At 41.7% G+C, this 16,027-nt stretch overlaps 1 protein-coding gene and 1 pseudogene across 1 annotated transcript; both read right to left on the bottom strand.

The window, feature by feature from the left end:
- Nucleotides 1–4,968: 4,968 nt before the first annotated feature.
- Nucleotides 4,969–5,500, bottom strand: LOC149111695 (uncharacterized). Its single transcript, XM_089289703.1, has one exon. The coding sequence runs from the start codon at nucleotides 5,495–5,497 to the stop codon at nucleotides 4,973–4,975; it is 525 nt and encodes a 174-aa protein (XP_089145829.1). The 5' UTR covers nucleotides 5,498–5,500; the 3' UTR covers nucleotides 4,969–4,972.
- A 918-nt stretch (nucleotides 5,501–6,418) lies between these two features.
- Nucleotides 6,419–8,013, bottom strand: LOC149111694 (uncharacterized; annotated as a pseudogene).
- Nucleotides 8,014–16,027: the final 8,014 nt, after the last annotated feature.

Below are 16,027 nucleotides of genomic sequence, written 5' to 3'. Positions count from 1 at the left end.
TCCAAATAAGTAACTTTGGAGCTCCGCTTTTGGGCCTGGCTAAATCTATATTTACAAATTTAAAATAACATAAATTACTTTCGTATGGGATACATCGATTTTGAATTATATATTAAGAAATATGTGCCTCCATCATCTATGTTGAAGGTTATGCTGTGCGGATGTACTCGTAATCACTTCTTTCATCAATGCAGAAGATCAATATTCATGGTTTTCCCAAAGAAGTGTTTTATTAGACCTAAGCCAGGGGCGGTGGAGAACACTCTGCGACGCCTGGCACTTTTTGTGTATCTAGATTATTCAACGAAAAATGACGTCACATCCGGTAAAAAAGCGGGCTGAGCAACCTCGTTCCCAGGCTCTCTCTCCTCTGCCTCCCTTGGTCGTTGGAAGAAAGACCCTGGTTGCGGCTGGTCACGTGCCCACCTATGACACAAACTTTTCCACCGGGGTAAAGTCAACGAATAATTTTTGTCGATCTCAACCTAAGCAAAATAAAGGGGATTGCTGGTCATCACTTTAAACCACACATGGACAAATACACCTTTGAAATTCTCCAGTCTTATTCTAGGCTTCACACAGGTCAGACGAAATATATTTATATATATATCCAGCGTATTGAAGTATCCCTCTGATTTCAATTCTGCCCGGTCGAATTACTAAGAAGTAAAACTGTTGCGCTGTTTTATGCTGCCTGAATTAACCTCGCGGCACATTGTTCGCTATATAAAATGATGTTTCATTTACTATTTTGCAAAATATGATTCTTGGCTATGCCAAAGAACCGTGTTTAAACATGTCTAAATATAAACGCTTTGATCGGTCATGTAGTGTGGAAACAACCTAATAAATGATAAATTTTATGGAAGTCGTCGTGACAAGGTCTTGCCAGGGTGTTACAATAAACGGCACGCAATGCATGCAGAAGCGATGACGTTTAAAAATTGTTCCTAGAAGATTGGAACATAAGCAGGCAAACTGATTCTTAAACTTTTGTGTTAGAAATTTTAGGGGTTTACATTTAGGGTAGTCTATTGGTGGTTCATTCAAGTAGTTCATGTACCAGTTCCATCTTGTTAGTCCATGCGCTAGGGGTCAGTGAAATGTACTAACCCAAATAAAAAGCACTCCGCTGAAAAGTTCCTCTCTCTGAAATCAACACCTTATTATCTTTAAAAATCATTTTCTCTTGACTTGTCATATCGCATGTGCGACCCGCTTGTCTATCTAAAATTGTACGTGTCGAGGATATGTTATTATTAGTTTGCCCGTGAGCGCAAATTTATCTCACACTGTATAACCAAAATCCACCCCCAAATCTTCGTTTAAAAGCTAGTGCGCTGAAATTAAAAGCACTCCGGTGATTCTACAAACAGCAAAGGAAAGCCGCAAAGTACAAGTTTCTCTCTCTGAAATCGACACCTCATTATCTTTAAATTACCTCACCGAAAATTAATTGTTGTTAACCGTATACTTGTCATCAATGAACATTCGTATTGTCTTTACCCTGACAAAACGATTATCGATTGTTTAATCACAACCACTCTTTCGTTGACAGAGAATATAAAACAGCACATTTCCAAATTAAAACTTCATAAAAAACTGAAAACTGCAAATGAATCGTACCCTGACTTTATTATCACTACCGTACACTGTATATTTCAGTGCTCATACAATGTTCATTCAATTCAATTCAAGACTGGCAAAAGTACAACTGCGCTACCAATCCGTAAATTTTATGTAGACCCTTCTGCTATCGCGTGTGCGACCTGCTTGGCTATCTAAATTTGTATCTATGGACGATACTTCTTATTACGAGTTTGCCAGTGAGCGCAAATTTATCGGACACCGTATAAGACAAAATCAACGCCCGGATCTTCGTTTAAAAACTGAAATTAAAAGCACTCCGCTGATCCTACAAACAGCAAAGCAAAGCCGCAAAGGAAACCCGCAAAGGAAAGTTACTCTCTGAAATTGACACCTTATTATCTTTAAAAATATTTGGCAACACTAATTACCTCACCGGAAATTAATTTGTTGTTTTAACTGTATACTTGTCATATCGATTAAAAGCAGTCTGCTGATCCTACAAACAGCAAAGGAAAGTCGCAAAGCCTTCACCTATCGCCTGTGCGACTTACTTGTCAATCTAAACTTATATGTATGGAGGATATGTTCTTATTATGAGTTTGCCCGTGAACGCAAATTTATCCGATACTGTATAAACCACAATCCACCCCTAAATCTTCTTTTAAAAGCTACAATTAAAAGCACTCCGCTGAACCTACTAACAGCAAAGGAAAGCAGCAAAGGAACTCCCAGAGTGCATTTCGCTTCCACAGGGGGATAAATCGTGCGCGACATAAGCACACGGACATAGGCGCGACGAAACTATGCGAAATCACTATCCAAAGGAATGCATGCACGCCAGCATAAAGCGATGACCTCACACAGTACGTCATCGCTTAAAAACGACCCTCAAAAACGAAGACAAAAGCCGTCGGCGAAATGAGCACTGAATAAGACATAAGATTGAATCACTTCGTGCGTTGTGCGCCGCGTAGAGCTTTATTCACCACTGCTTTCGGCTCCTGGTGGGCCGGCTTTGCTTTGTTTTGTTACATAGTTCTGAATAGGTTACATAGGGTCCGGACGCACTGGACTGACAAAATTTGTTTTGCCCTTCCAAAAATCTCTTCAAAATTTGTCTCTGCCAAATTTTCAATTTGTCAAGAGTGGGCGCACTGAGACACAACAAAATATTTGTTAACCACAAGTACTTGTACATGTACTCGGCTGACTCGGGTGGTTTGCACACAGATGTGTATTTGGTCGGTTTGCATAGGGATGTACAAATGCTGACAAATTGAACAGTATTTGGTCCTGGAGATGCAGCTGGAACGTAAACTTGGGAACCGTAATAGTTGTTTTCTGAGTAAGGACTGTCATGCAGCATACCGAAGTACGAATCTTCCATCTTCACCGTTTGATTGCCGCGTAAATATGAAAGAATTTTGGCATGTGCTAAAACCCAGACGGTGGATTCTGGACGATAGACGATAGAAGATGGACGATGGACGATGGACGATGGACGATGGACGATGGACGATGGACGATGGACGATGGACGATGGACGATGGACGATGGACGATGGACGATGGACGATGGACGATGGACGATGGACGATGGACGATGGACGATGGACGATGGACGATGGACGATATCTCTGACATTCATTTATTTGTCACATTCATTTATTTGTCATTTAAATTGTTACAGAATCTTGTCACGCGATGTTAAACTTTTGAACAGCGAAAATTCGTGCCCTCCCCCCTCCCCTCCCCCGAGCAAAACATATAACTTATTTGGACTGGACAAATTATCACGAAGTTCTGATCGCGGATGTTTCGTCACGCAATGTCACGCATTCATTTATTTCTCTCAGCCAAAGTACATATACATGTATAAATTTTTACACACAATCTTTTGCCTTTGTCACGCGATGTCACCATGGAGTTTTGAAATATTGAACAGCAAAAATTCGTGCCCTCCCCCTCCCCCAGCAAAAATCTAACTTTTAAGGAATGGACAAATTATCACGAACTTCTGATCGCGGATTTGTCGTCACGCAATGTCACACATTCATTTATTTCTCTCGGACAAAGTACATGTATAAATTTTTCACATAATCTTTTGCGATCACTGATATTTATTCACGCGGAAAATCCTAAAGAGTCAATCAGGTGTTACCTGTGAAGTGGTGTTAACAACTTTCTTACGTGAATTTTAACAGTCAGAAGGGATGGCAGAAAATGTGCTAGCTTACTCCTAATACACGACATGTGAGCATGAAAGTACACATTTCCCAATTTCCCTGGCCTCTTCTCACCCGCAACTACAAAGTCGCGCCGCATTTTAGTAACGACTACCAGATCTGCTGGTGGCGGGACATGCACCCCTGCACTCTTTATTGGTTGACTGCACCCATAGCAAGTGCTCACACGAGGATCACATAGGCGCAGAAGGGTAACTTCTGGTAGTCCCGTTGGAGGATCTGGCTTAAGAGGCAGTTCTTGTCTCGTGGAAGAAGAAGAAGAAGAAGAAGAGGAAACGCTGTCTGGATGTAAAGGGATTGTCAACGGTAAGCTGTTAGTCCATGGGCCAAGACCCCCAAAAATGGTTTTTTTGTACCATGTGGAGGGACAAGTGCTATCACGTATTTTCTCAATCTGCAATAACTGAAGTCTATTTTAAGGTATGATAGCAAGCTTCTATCAGTAGCTTTCTTGCTCTAAACATGTGATAAAATGACGTCATCTAAACTGCCTAATGACTACGGATCCGGTTAACAGCTTCAGATTCTGAGCGATGTCCATTGTACAGTTCTCTTCAAACAACATTTTATACATTTTAGGCCTAGCAGAATAGGACATTGATTCAATTGCAAAAGAAGGAAATTTTTTAAGGTTGTCTCGTTGCCATGGAGACGGAAATGGTCAGTGAGTCCACAACTGAAATAAAAGTCACTGAAAATAAGGCTTTTCACTTCCTAATTTTAAAAAATAACTGCAATATACGTTGTCAAAACGTTCAATCATGTGTAGATCACTCTAGCACTGGATTAACTGGATTGGATTAACTATTCAGCTAATGAGTTTTAAACAGCTCCCTTAACGAGTCTTCTTTGTCCTGATATCATCCATTCTGAAGCCATACCAGTACCAAACACATTGGAGACTTGCCCTTTTCGCGTCAGTCAAGCATCATTTTCACTTAAATGTAAACAAAGACATGTTTAATTTCAGACAAAAATAACAGCTAAGTTATTTTAAAGCATTTAGCGGTTGCCATGACAACCACAAACAGTTACTCGATACATTAAAAAGAGCACATCGCTCGAAACTAAACCTTACGAATGTAAGAGTATGTATAAGGAAAGTTACTTCATATTTTTCCTATGGTTATGAGATTCTTACCTTTCGCTTTCGTCATCGTCATTGTCGTCAACGGATAAAACATCGTCGTCATCATCTGGCCTGTTTGTGCAATCTTGAAGCCGGCACATATCAGTACATTTCAGCCCATTGACAATACAGGAGCACGATGGAAGTTTGCAGGACCTACTGCACTGGCATGATAGTAGTTCTAGAACAGCTTGCGGAGCTGGCTGACCACCCATCCAGTCTACGACCAGCTTGTCGTCTTCTCTACACCAGCCAAATCCCACTGGTGATGGGATGGCTGGGCATCTTTGTAAACTTCGTCTCCAGACAGCAGCCTGGTAGTTTGCTCGTAGCGAGTGTTTGTGCAGCGTATCATTGCAGGGTGGCAGCTGGTTGGAATCAACGTCTCCTCTCTTCAAACAGAACAGTCGATATCGCAGCTCATTGATGTCGCTTGTACCGGGGTTGCTGCAGTACATGGCACATGTAAATTTCTGAAGACTATGGTACAGGTGATCAGACATATTCCAGAACATACCCAAATGTTGAAACATCTCTTGAAATTCAGCATTTTGCTTTACAATTCGATATCCTGCAACCTTTCCCCGTCCGACAAAAGCACTAACAGTGTCGCACCCTGTGAATGCATGAAAGCCCGGCAGTGATCTGCATACACTTGCTCCAACCCTCTCAACTACTCTTGAGATATCGATGTACTTGACTCTGGTCTGTGAACCACTTTTAATGAATACTGAAGAAGGAATAAAGCTCTTGAAGGCCAAAAGAAGTACCAACACATCAGTGTCTTCGGATACTATGACGACCGAAGCAAACCTCGATTTAGCTGCATGGGCTGCAGGTAAGATGACTCGGGTGTCAGCCTCCTCTTGGGTTGATTCGAGCTCACTGATAGGTTGCATTATTCCAGACGATAACTGGTAACATGTTTCGCCACACGTGACAACCAGAGTCTTTCTTGATAGCTTCTCTGTGTACTTTTCTTTCTTCCACTCGCTGGTTACAAACGCTATGAAAGCTTGTTTGTTCTTTGAGCTACACAGGAATCTTCTCCACTGTTTAACCTTGTGTTCGGCTTGAATATTGCGGTATTCGCTTCCTAAACCGTCACTCCTGTTCTCTCTTTCGGCGTTCTTTATGGATTCCTCTCTGTAATCATCGAAGACGACATCAATCCTGTCACTTGTTCCACCTTCGTTTAGAACTCTGCAAAGAAGAGTTTCAGCAACTGCCACAAATGTCTTCTTATCACCTTTCAAACACTGGACAAGAGCCATCCCATCTATTACACATGCTGAGGGTTGGGGAAGGGCATCTGCTGCTTCGACATTTTTATACAGTTCTTTAGCCAAGGAAGCTTTGTTCGTCTTACGCATCAAGCCATCTGCGGTAGCTAATGACCAAGGGAGTGGTCCGAGAGGATGGGATAATACTTCTCTCATCTGTAAGTCTCTGCTCTATGCGATGACAATCATTTGAGCAAACAGTCTTCTGTCGGCCTTGATGATCACCTCTTGGTTCTTACCAGCTTTAACTGATACCTTCTTGTTCAAGTGAGTCAAAGTCTTCAGCTTAGCTTTCGTGATTGAATCATGGAACTTGACTTTGGGTGGATTAGACTGAAGTCGTTGCTCTCGGAATGCTTTGTAGGCTTCCTCTCCTTTATCTTTAGCTTGTAGCAAGTCGTGCTCTACATCAGGAGTGGCAACTTTTCCTGTGGAAAGACAGACGAGGTCTTGAAGGTCAGGGCTGAATGGGTTGAGCCAAGTGTTTTCAAGAATTGACACTATGGATTGAACATCAGCTTCATCTCTTTGTATTCTTGTTGGTTGTAGATCTTTGTGTTGGGAACAAGAACTACTGATGTGCAATATATCTTTGAGTTGCCTCAGGAAGGTGCTCCGGTATTCAGCGACCAGGTAGAATTTGCTTACTGCATTAGGCCTTAGACTGAAACCTTTAGTTCCTCCTGACGTTTGAGTGTCTTTGTTGACAGTCTCCTCGCACGTCTGATCAACAGGTATTCTCCCAAAAGGGTTGTCTTCGCCAATCTGAACAGAAAATCCTCCGGATCGCAAGTATTCCAGGGTGTCCGGATGCTCTGCTGGTAGATGTGACATTTCATGCAGATATGCTGAAAGGTACCTGGCGTAGTTAAGGTTATCATATGCGAAACACCACGGGACAATTTCACTGATATATGAAAGGTGAAGATCCCAATCTCGCTCCCGAGATCCTCTTAACAGACCAAGTAATATTTCCACCATGTCAACATAAGACATCCAGAACTTCGATAGCTTCCCATTATCATGTCGGAGATAGCTCGTATACAAGCAGAACAGTTGCGATACTTCTTCAAATGAGGGACTCTTCACTGTGTCTTTGAATTCTTGTTCACGTGTGTTATCACAGAGCGCTCTCAGTCCTTTTAAAAACGCATCAACAGTAGGCTTCTTCTCTTTATGATGTTCCTCAATCCAAGAGTTAAATCCCGTCCATGCTAGCCTGTTTTAAGAGCTTCATACATGAGCTTGTGAAATCGTACGGCGCGATTATATGTACGGCCTTCTAGAATACCAGCCACAGATCCTTCAGCAATTACTCCAGACTCGACTATTAGGACTCAACTATTAAACCAGCATCTTGGAAACGCTTTCCGATCACTGACAAGAAAGTACAAATGGTATGGAACACGCCCATTCTCAACACAAGGTCATTAAACTGTGCCCTGTGTTTCCACTTTATCTCAGTAGCTTTAGCATACAGTGCCTGATCAAACACAACAATTATGCTTTGGAGGTTTAAAGTTTCCTTAATCTGTAGGGACTTGGTGAGGACTTGGTACACAGCTGACATGTTCGTCGCTGGGGCATTGATTGTTGGAAGATAGCCCACGTTATCCTTGGCAACTTGGTGGTTATTACGCACCAAAATATTGAAAGCAGTCCAACCAGGAACAGATTACTTCTGACTTGCATGAATGCGTACTAAAACCCATAGCAAGTTCTTTCTCCATGCACATTCCATGATTTGATTTAACTTGACCTCCACATATCCTCTAGTATGAGGCCCACAGCGGTCGCCGGCATTATAGATAGGTACAGTTTCATCATCCACAGACTCGATACTTCTCCTCTTCGATTTCACAATGATTGGTTCTGAAGCTGATGGAGGCTGGGGACCAAAATGATTAGCTTGAACTGCAATTCCATTGATTCGGTGGGACGTGCCTTCACCAGACAAGGTCTCCTCGAGACGATCAATATTATCCCAGGCTAGAGTGGTACTGACGAATGGACGGATGTTGTGGGGGAGGGGAACTTCGTTGCATGAAGTTGCTGCCAACTTTTGAAGGCAAAGTGCAGTATTAATCTCTTCAAGTTGGGAGTACGCAATCCCGTGGCCACAGCGATTTAAAATTTGAATTAGTTCAACGTTGTTAGTAAGAGATTTTACAGCGTAAGGAAGCAGGACGTGCTTCGGGGGCTTCTGTCGTCCACCACTCACACCAAATACCAAGTCCTGTCCAAACGAGGTTATGAGGCCTTGAACTTTTTGAGAACAAGATTGCAAACCTGGAAATCCAGTGCTTCCAGTTAGCATAGTGAACAAAAACTCTTTGAGGTCATCTGGAATGGTCACGGCATTTTCAGATAGTTCGCAAGGTTGGGGTGGCCATGATGCCTTTATTTCTTGTTCCTGGATAGCTTTTCTGAGATGGAGGGCGGTCTTCGATATTTCCTTGGTACTATTTAAAGGACTAGTAGTTTCAGACTTCTCCATGACAAGTTTGGCTAAATCCAGTCGGGAAAGACTATGCGGAATAACAAAAACTCGTTTGTTGCCAGAAAGATCTTCAAAATCCAGTGTGCCTCTAAACTCCCCTTCAAGTTTCCTTCTGAAATGAGTTCTCGTAGATTCTTTGATTTCCATGTCTCCTTGAGATTTAAAAAAGGATGTAAATAAGGTGTACAGCTCAGCCATTCTAACAACCCTCGGGTTTTGCAGCAAATCTGTTTTGATGTAGGTAAACAGCATTTCATAGGCTTGTGATTCTGCATTAGTATATTGAAAACACTTATCTTCCTCTTTTGTATCACTGCTAAAAGCTTCTTGAATGTTTCGGGTGTAGTCACAATAACAAGACTTGTGATAGCACGCTTCTGCCGCGACAAGCTCTCTAGTGACAATAGCCAGTATTCGTGGATCGTTTTTACCCACAGCTGCTCTCCTGATCGTGTTATCAGCACGCAAGTCGATACATTGGACCAGTGCCTCTCTAGTTTTGGTTCCCCTTAGGTATTTGGTCTTCTCGCAAAATACACAAATTTGCTCATAGACTCTACTTTGCGTGGTCACGGTTTGTCGGACTGAAGATCTGCGGCTACTTGTGCCACCTTGTTCTTCAACTTTGAAACCAGAGTGAGACAAGTTTTGTAAATCCCTTTTCATCGTAAAGATACTGCGACATTTTCGATGATAGGAGATCTGGGGCACCTCTCCTTCCTTTAACGTTTTCGCGATATCGAGAACCTCTTCATGGTTACGAATAACCGCAGCATTCAGTAGTGATTTCCATGACTCAAGGTCTTTTAAAGAAGACAACTCTCCATTTTCGTCACTACAGTGAATTAAGCACTCGTTTCGTTTTCGTTGTCGCTTGTTATCTTCTGCATTGCTAATTTCTAGAGTTCTTCGTTTTGTTCCTTAAATGTTCAAAAAGAGGTAAAGTAAGGACAGTCAATTTAATATTGTTATTTTTTCTAGAAGAAATTGTTACACGCTTTAAAATGTTTGAAAGGCAGTTGGATTCAGAATTCATTAACACGGTACATCAAAGTGTGGTGATATATACAAAGACTGAGCGACAGTAATATTTTACATAATTTGTGGTTCAAATTATCACAAGACAACCATCAAAACGCTGATTGTTTAGTTATGTAGCTACTTGTTATAGCTTTTATTGAGTTGTAAACACATACCGGCTTACAAACGATGAAAATTAATGATTAAGGCAACACAGTGCTGGGCTGTCGAGTCCATGTAGATCTCGAAGGACTGTAAGTTTTTATATAATTTGAGGTTCAAAATATCACTATATCGTCATAAAAATGCTTATTGTTTAGTTATACAGCTAATATTTTGTATATATTGTTGATTTCTAGTCAGATCTCTACTTAAAGATTATCGAAATCAGTGAATAAATCAAACGTACTTACCTGCTATGAAGGTCGCCATCTTGAATTTCCCCATAATACATTGCAACATTTGAAGTAATCCATAACTTAATATATCATCGCTTTTAAAGAGGTAAATTGAAATTTGGTTCTTAAAAAATGATTTGTGTTCTTGTTGTATTTACATGAGTGAAGACTATTTTTGATCCAGCTTAATATTTTTAATATGACTTTTGAAAACAAGCCTCGTTTTCATGCAGAAGCGAATTTCGGTGATATTTCAGCCAATGAAATATACAAGAAAGCTACTCTTTAGGGGTTGCTATCATAACATTTTGTAATCACCCCCAACTTAGCTTCAAATTTGTCACACTCTCAGCTGTGATACAGTAGTGTTTTCTGGTGCAAAAGTTATGTTTTCTTGTATTCCAACTGGGAACTGGTCACTGGTTGGAATCCTGCTGTTTTGAGGGAAACCCGGAGGGGGGCTGTCACCGTGGTATTGGATCTCCCTTTTCTCCTTTGGGTGGCCTTGTTTTTCTGCCCGCCATTCTTTGGGGCTCCAACTTCGGCCATTTTGGTCAGCGTCCCAGTCTTTTTCCGATTTCTAAACCACTGGAGATACTTCGCTAGCATCTGTCGTTTCTCTGCTACTACAACAGTGTGGCTACAAATGTTGCGGCGAGCCCAGCGAATGTAGCGTTGGTCACACGTTACCCGCCCAATGTCAGAAAATTTCACCGAGTGCGGCTTGCTGGGGTCTTCTTTTGAGGCCACAAAGAAGAGTTCTTCCTTTCCGGTTTCCAGAGTTAACATTGGTGCCTGGACTAGGGAGTTTTGGGAATCCAGGATGTGGCCGGCGTCTGCAAACAATTCCGTCAGAACGCTATAAGGAACCGTGAGGATCTTGCTGTTTTCCGGTTGAACCGAAAGCGCTGGCGGGCTCGCGAACTCTGTGTTCTCCCTGTCAACTCCACGACAACTCATGCAAAAGCATATCACGTGCTTGCCGTATGGGCTACGATTCTCCTGCGTCATTTCTGCGTGCAGTCTGGAATAATTCACGTGAAAAAGCAATCGATTGCGGGACAAAAGAAAAAGATTGTGTGGCAAATTTATACTTTGTTGTCAGAATTTAATAAATGAATAACTGACATTGCGTGAGATAAAATCCGCGGTCAAAATTTGTCCAGTCAAAATAAGTTTGTTTTTTTTTCTTGCTGGGGAGCGGGGCGGGCACAAATTTTCGCTGTGCACTATTTCAAAATTCCATGCTGACATCGCGTGATAAAAGAAGGAATGCGTGAAATTGCGTGACGAACAATTCGCGATCATAACTTTGTCCAGTTCAAATAAGTTAGATTTTTTCTTGGGTGAGGGGGGAGGGCACGAATTTTCGCTGTTCAATATTTTAACATCGCGTGACAAAAGCAAAAGATTGTGTGACAATTTTATACTTTGTCTGAGAGAAATAAATGAATGTCAGAGATATCGTCCATCGTCCATCGTCCATCGTCCATCGTCCATCGTCCATCGTCCATCGTCCATTGTCTATCGTCTATATCGTCCAGAATCCACCGTCTGGATTTTAGCACATGCCAAGAATTTTGGCGGGCTTTGGACTGAAATACTCCGACTGAAAATAGAGATCAAATTTTCTTGATTGACATTTCCCTTCAAATCATGGCATGAAAATTGACAAATCTGTCATATTTCACGCCTGACAAAAACTTGTCCTGCTCCGAGGCAGGACGACGGCGTCTTTGAAGTTCAGTAAGCCTTGACAAAATTTGGTAGATCTAAAAGTCACCGGGCGCACTTGTCTCAGCGAACCGGTGACAGATTTTTTCGCAAAATAAACAAAAATTTGCCCAGTGCGTCCGGGCCCATAGCTCTGAATAGGTCTGAACGGATATCCGGGATATCCCCAACGATAAATTAAATTAATGCTGTGTTTACATTTGAGCTTTTACCAAGGTAAACAGTTACTAAGGTCAAGCTACGTAACCTTGGTACATTCGTGCAGTGTTTATACCAGCTCAAATAACTCAAGTTGATCTTTCAGCATTCGCGCGCGCTGCATTATCAACGTCATGAAATCGAACTTGGACGAGGACCCCACCGCAGCGGAACAGGAGCAAATTGAGGTGGCATCATTTTCATAGGCGAGGACCTCATTCCATAATATTGCAGCGAAAATTCAGCTGCTTGATCATACCCAAAGTATGCATGGTTATATGCGTAGAAACGTGGATACGTTGTATATGCAGCATCCTCCCTGGTGGCAAATATATCGACAATAATTACACAACAAAGGATCGAAGTTTGTCTACAGAAAGTTGTAAATAATATTGAGAATGAAAAATACAATGCTTTCTTTCAGGTGACGGATTGTTCGCCGTAAGAAGTTCGATCCAATCTTTCCACGTTATCAGCCATGATAGCCTAGTCAAAACTGGAAAAGAAACGCTTTGCTTTGTCGACAATCGCACAATCTGCTCACCGCGGGAAGTGAAATATTACGCCGCCACAAACGGATATATCTGTCATCTTGACCTTGGTTACCAACTGTAACCATGCCTGATCACAGGGTAATTACAACTTTTATCTCGGTTAAATTTCTTTTGTCTTTTGCGGCATTTACCAAAGTATCAGTTGGTGCTTACACACGGAAAATGTTTACCTAGGTAAGTAAACTCTGGTACCTCGGTAAACCGTTCAAGTCTAAAAACACAGCATAAGCGACTCGAAAGTTCAGCAGGGTGCTATTTTTGTTGACCTACATTGCGTGACCGAAGTGAACAATGAAAGAACGTGTTATTCGAATACATTTTTTACCCCCGGGTTTTTACCTTGTTTTGCATGTCTCGCATGTTGGTGAAAAGATTCAAACATCTGGCGAGGGAGTGTAGCTCAGAAATTTGCGTTAAACAGTTTTGTGTTTTTGAAGCTCATTGCAAGACTGTGCTTAGATGCAATGGTGACGTGACAAAACAATGGCTTGCATTGAGGTCGAAGGTCGGCCATCGTATCGTGAGATAAACGTAAACATTTTGGCGCAAAAATTATGTTTTAGCAGCTATGTCCATGTTTCGCAGCTTTAAGCTTCCTCAGCTGTTACGAAAAGGGTCACATTTACGCAGCATTACATCGGTTTACGTCGGGGAAAAAAACTAGGAAAAAGCTAGGCCACGCTTCCATCTTCGTTTACTGCAAGGTCTGTCTTCGTTTTCTAGGGAATCACAACGCGCGTGATTCGATTAAATGTCGTATTCAGTGCTAATTTCGCCGACAATTTAAATCGGGGTCTTAGGACTCAGGTCTTCGTTTTTTGAGGATCTCTTTTGAGTTTCTGGTAAGACTTATTACGACGACTTCCACAAGGTCTTCGTTTTCGAGGGGGTCTTCGTTTTCGAGGGGGTCTTCGTTTTCGAGGGGTCTTCGGTCTTCGATTTCTAGCCACCCGTGCGCGGGCTTAGGTAAATCAAAACTGTCAATCATTTTGCATTGCTGTAAATCAAATGCAAGTCAGAATGCTCGGCTAATCGGCCGTGTGACAGAAATACTTTTTAACATCCAAAATACCACACAAAGAAGAAAATGAATCACCTCCGAATTCAAAGATTCGAGAGACTGATCCTGGTTTCACTTCGATTCGGTACATGACGTTTTACATGTGCTAACCGTCGAAAAGTTTGTGCTCATTTGACTGCCAAATTTCTTTGTAAACGAGAGCCCTCTATATTTTGGAGACGGCAGAAATAATGTGGCATTCTTCATCGGCAAAATTCGACTTCGAACCCCGACTGCTCGAGGTTTTTGAAACCTACAAAGTTTGTCACAGCAACAATCAAAACACTCTGCCACCCCTCCCGCCTAACAGATTTTTTTTTTTTTTTTTACCACCCAGACTCTGGGTGGGCACGTGACCAGCCGCAAACCAGGCTTTTTCTTCCAACGACCAAGGGAGGCAGAGGAGAGAGAGCCTAGGGACGAGGTTGCGAGCTGAGCGGCAAAATCAAATTTCAATGTGGCATAATCGTTCTCTCAGTAAGTAAAATGGCAATTTTTCGCAATCGGCCGGATATTTTTAACGTTTTATTTGGCCACGATAAACTAAATTTTGTCTTCTTTCTCGTCATATCAGTTTTTTTACTAAATGTGGTCATTTCTTCGTCGCTGAATTCCACAGGAGTCATCGTTTGCGTGGAAATAATGAATTCTAGGTAGGTTGCACTCAATTCAAATATCCTATTCTCCTAGGTAGGCTACACTAAGAGAAAAGCGCAATGACAGTTTTCTAGACGTGGGGGACGTGGGGGAACCTAATTAACAGAAGCGCTTTTTTTTTCAAATTTACCGTTGCCAAACACTCGAGAGTACTTGTACTTCAGAGCTGTAAATCGTATCACTTCAAGAATAGACCCACACACTTAACGCGCTGTGCGGAACTTTCATGCCGATCGACACTAACACAAATTCTTTTTTTTGCATATGACTCAAACTGACACCATAAAATATGTTACGATTGGTTAAGAACCTTAAACATGTGTTCCCTAAGCACTCCCTTAACTAATAAACGCTTCGTTACAGGCAGGCTGTGAATCCCTTAAAAAGTAAGCAATAGGATAGTTTTAACGGCGATTCAGTAATTTGGACATCTTCAGTTATAATCAAATTTACTTTTCCGTTTCAGCAGCATTAAATGTCAGCAAAACTAAGTTCCAATACCACCCACCCACCCCCCCCCCCCATTCCATGAGGTCAAGTATGCACCTTTAATTTCTTCAAACCTTCTCATTTGCCCTGTTTGCAGATCAAGTTCATTATCTTTTAATCCCTGTCATATTGGCAACTCATTTTGAAAGGTTACTCATACATTTTGCATTATTTTTCAGTGAGCTTTTCCTATATAATCTTACATCAAGACATTTCAATCCCTAAGGGAGTGTGAGAACACTAGCAATTCTGACAATTCTCTCTTATAGAGTTTAATTTTAATTTATCACTCTTTCAATATGCCATCTTTTAAAAAAAACAGACTGTTCGTAAACAGTAGTGAAATTTCATGCCCCTACACCTAGCCATTATCAGAAGTGGGGGGAACAGGCAATCGCAACAGTGACACTGCCAGGCTGGTAAATTTTATAAGCTAATGAAGTCATGTCTGACAGTGAAGCATGGTGCGTGGAACTAAAGAATCAGACTGTTAGCTAGTGACACTGCTAGTGTTAGTGTTGTGAGAGTGATGCTAGCTAGTGTCTGTGAACGCAGACCTGATCAGCAAAGAGGTTCCGTGCTAGAAGTTGACATAGAGCAACAAGTTTGTGCTCAAAAACTGAAGAAGCTGGCTCAGACCTGTCTCAAGGTCAGCTTTCATCACTTCTTGTCAAGAGTTCCTGACTTGTGTATGTGGGAATTAATACTCCCTGCAATGACCTATAAGGCCTCTGGAGGCGCACCTCAAGATGAATACCTTTTTCAGTCGTCAGGTATACATGTAATTATAAAATGATAGGGATTTCACAAGTTGAGGTGTATGAAAGGATATGGAAATCTGTCGTTTAAGGATTTACATTCTTCTGATTCTAAAATGTTGTTGAAAAGCTGGCATTTACTCTCCTCAGCCAGAATGAGGAGATTCTGCAATATTGTTTATTAACTTCTTTCCAAGGGAATAGAAAAGGAATGCAGTATTCTTAAATAGGTTTGTAATTTTTTCCAATGAAAGGTCTACAAAAGAGGTGCCTTTTCTATCAAAATGGTACAAAAGGGTAAGGGGTAATGGACCTTGAGATGGAGCCTAGCCTCCCCATTGAAAACTTTGTAGAATACCCCTCCCCCCCCCCCCCCTTGTGTGACAAAGATGTTCAAACTATTGTTTTGTGG

This window comes from Orbicella faveolata, unplaced genomic scaffold (assembly GCF_042242905.1).
Source record: "Orbicella faveolata isolate gen_17 unplaced genomic scaffold, um_ofav_v1 contig_2, whole genome shotgun sequence".
Classification (NCBI taxonomy): Eukaryota; Metazoa; Cnidaria; class Anthozoa; order Scleractinia; family Merulinidae; genus Orbicella; species Orbicella faveolata.
Note: the sequence above shows the minus strand (reverse complement) of the source record. Positions and strands in the feature narration are given on the sequence as shown.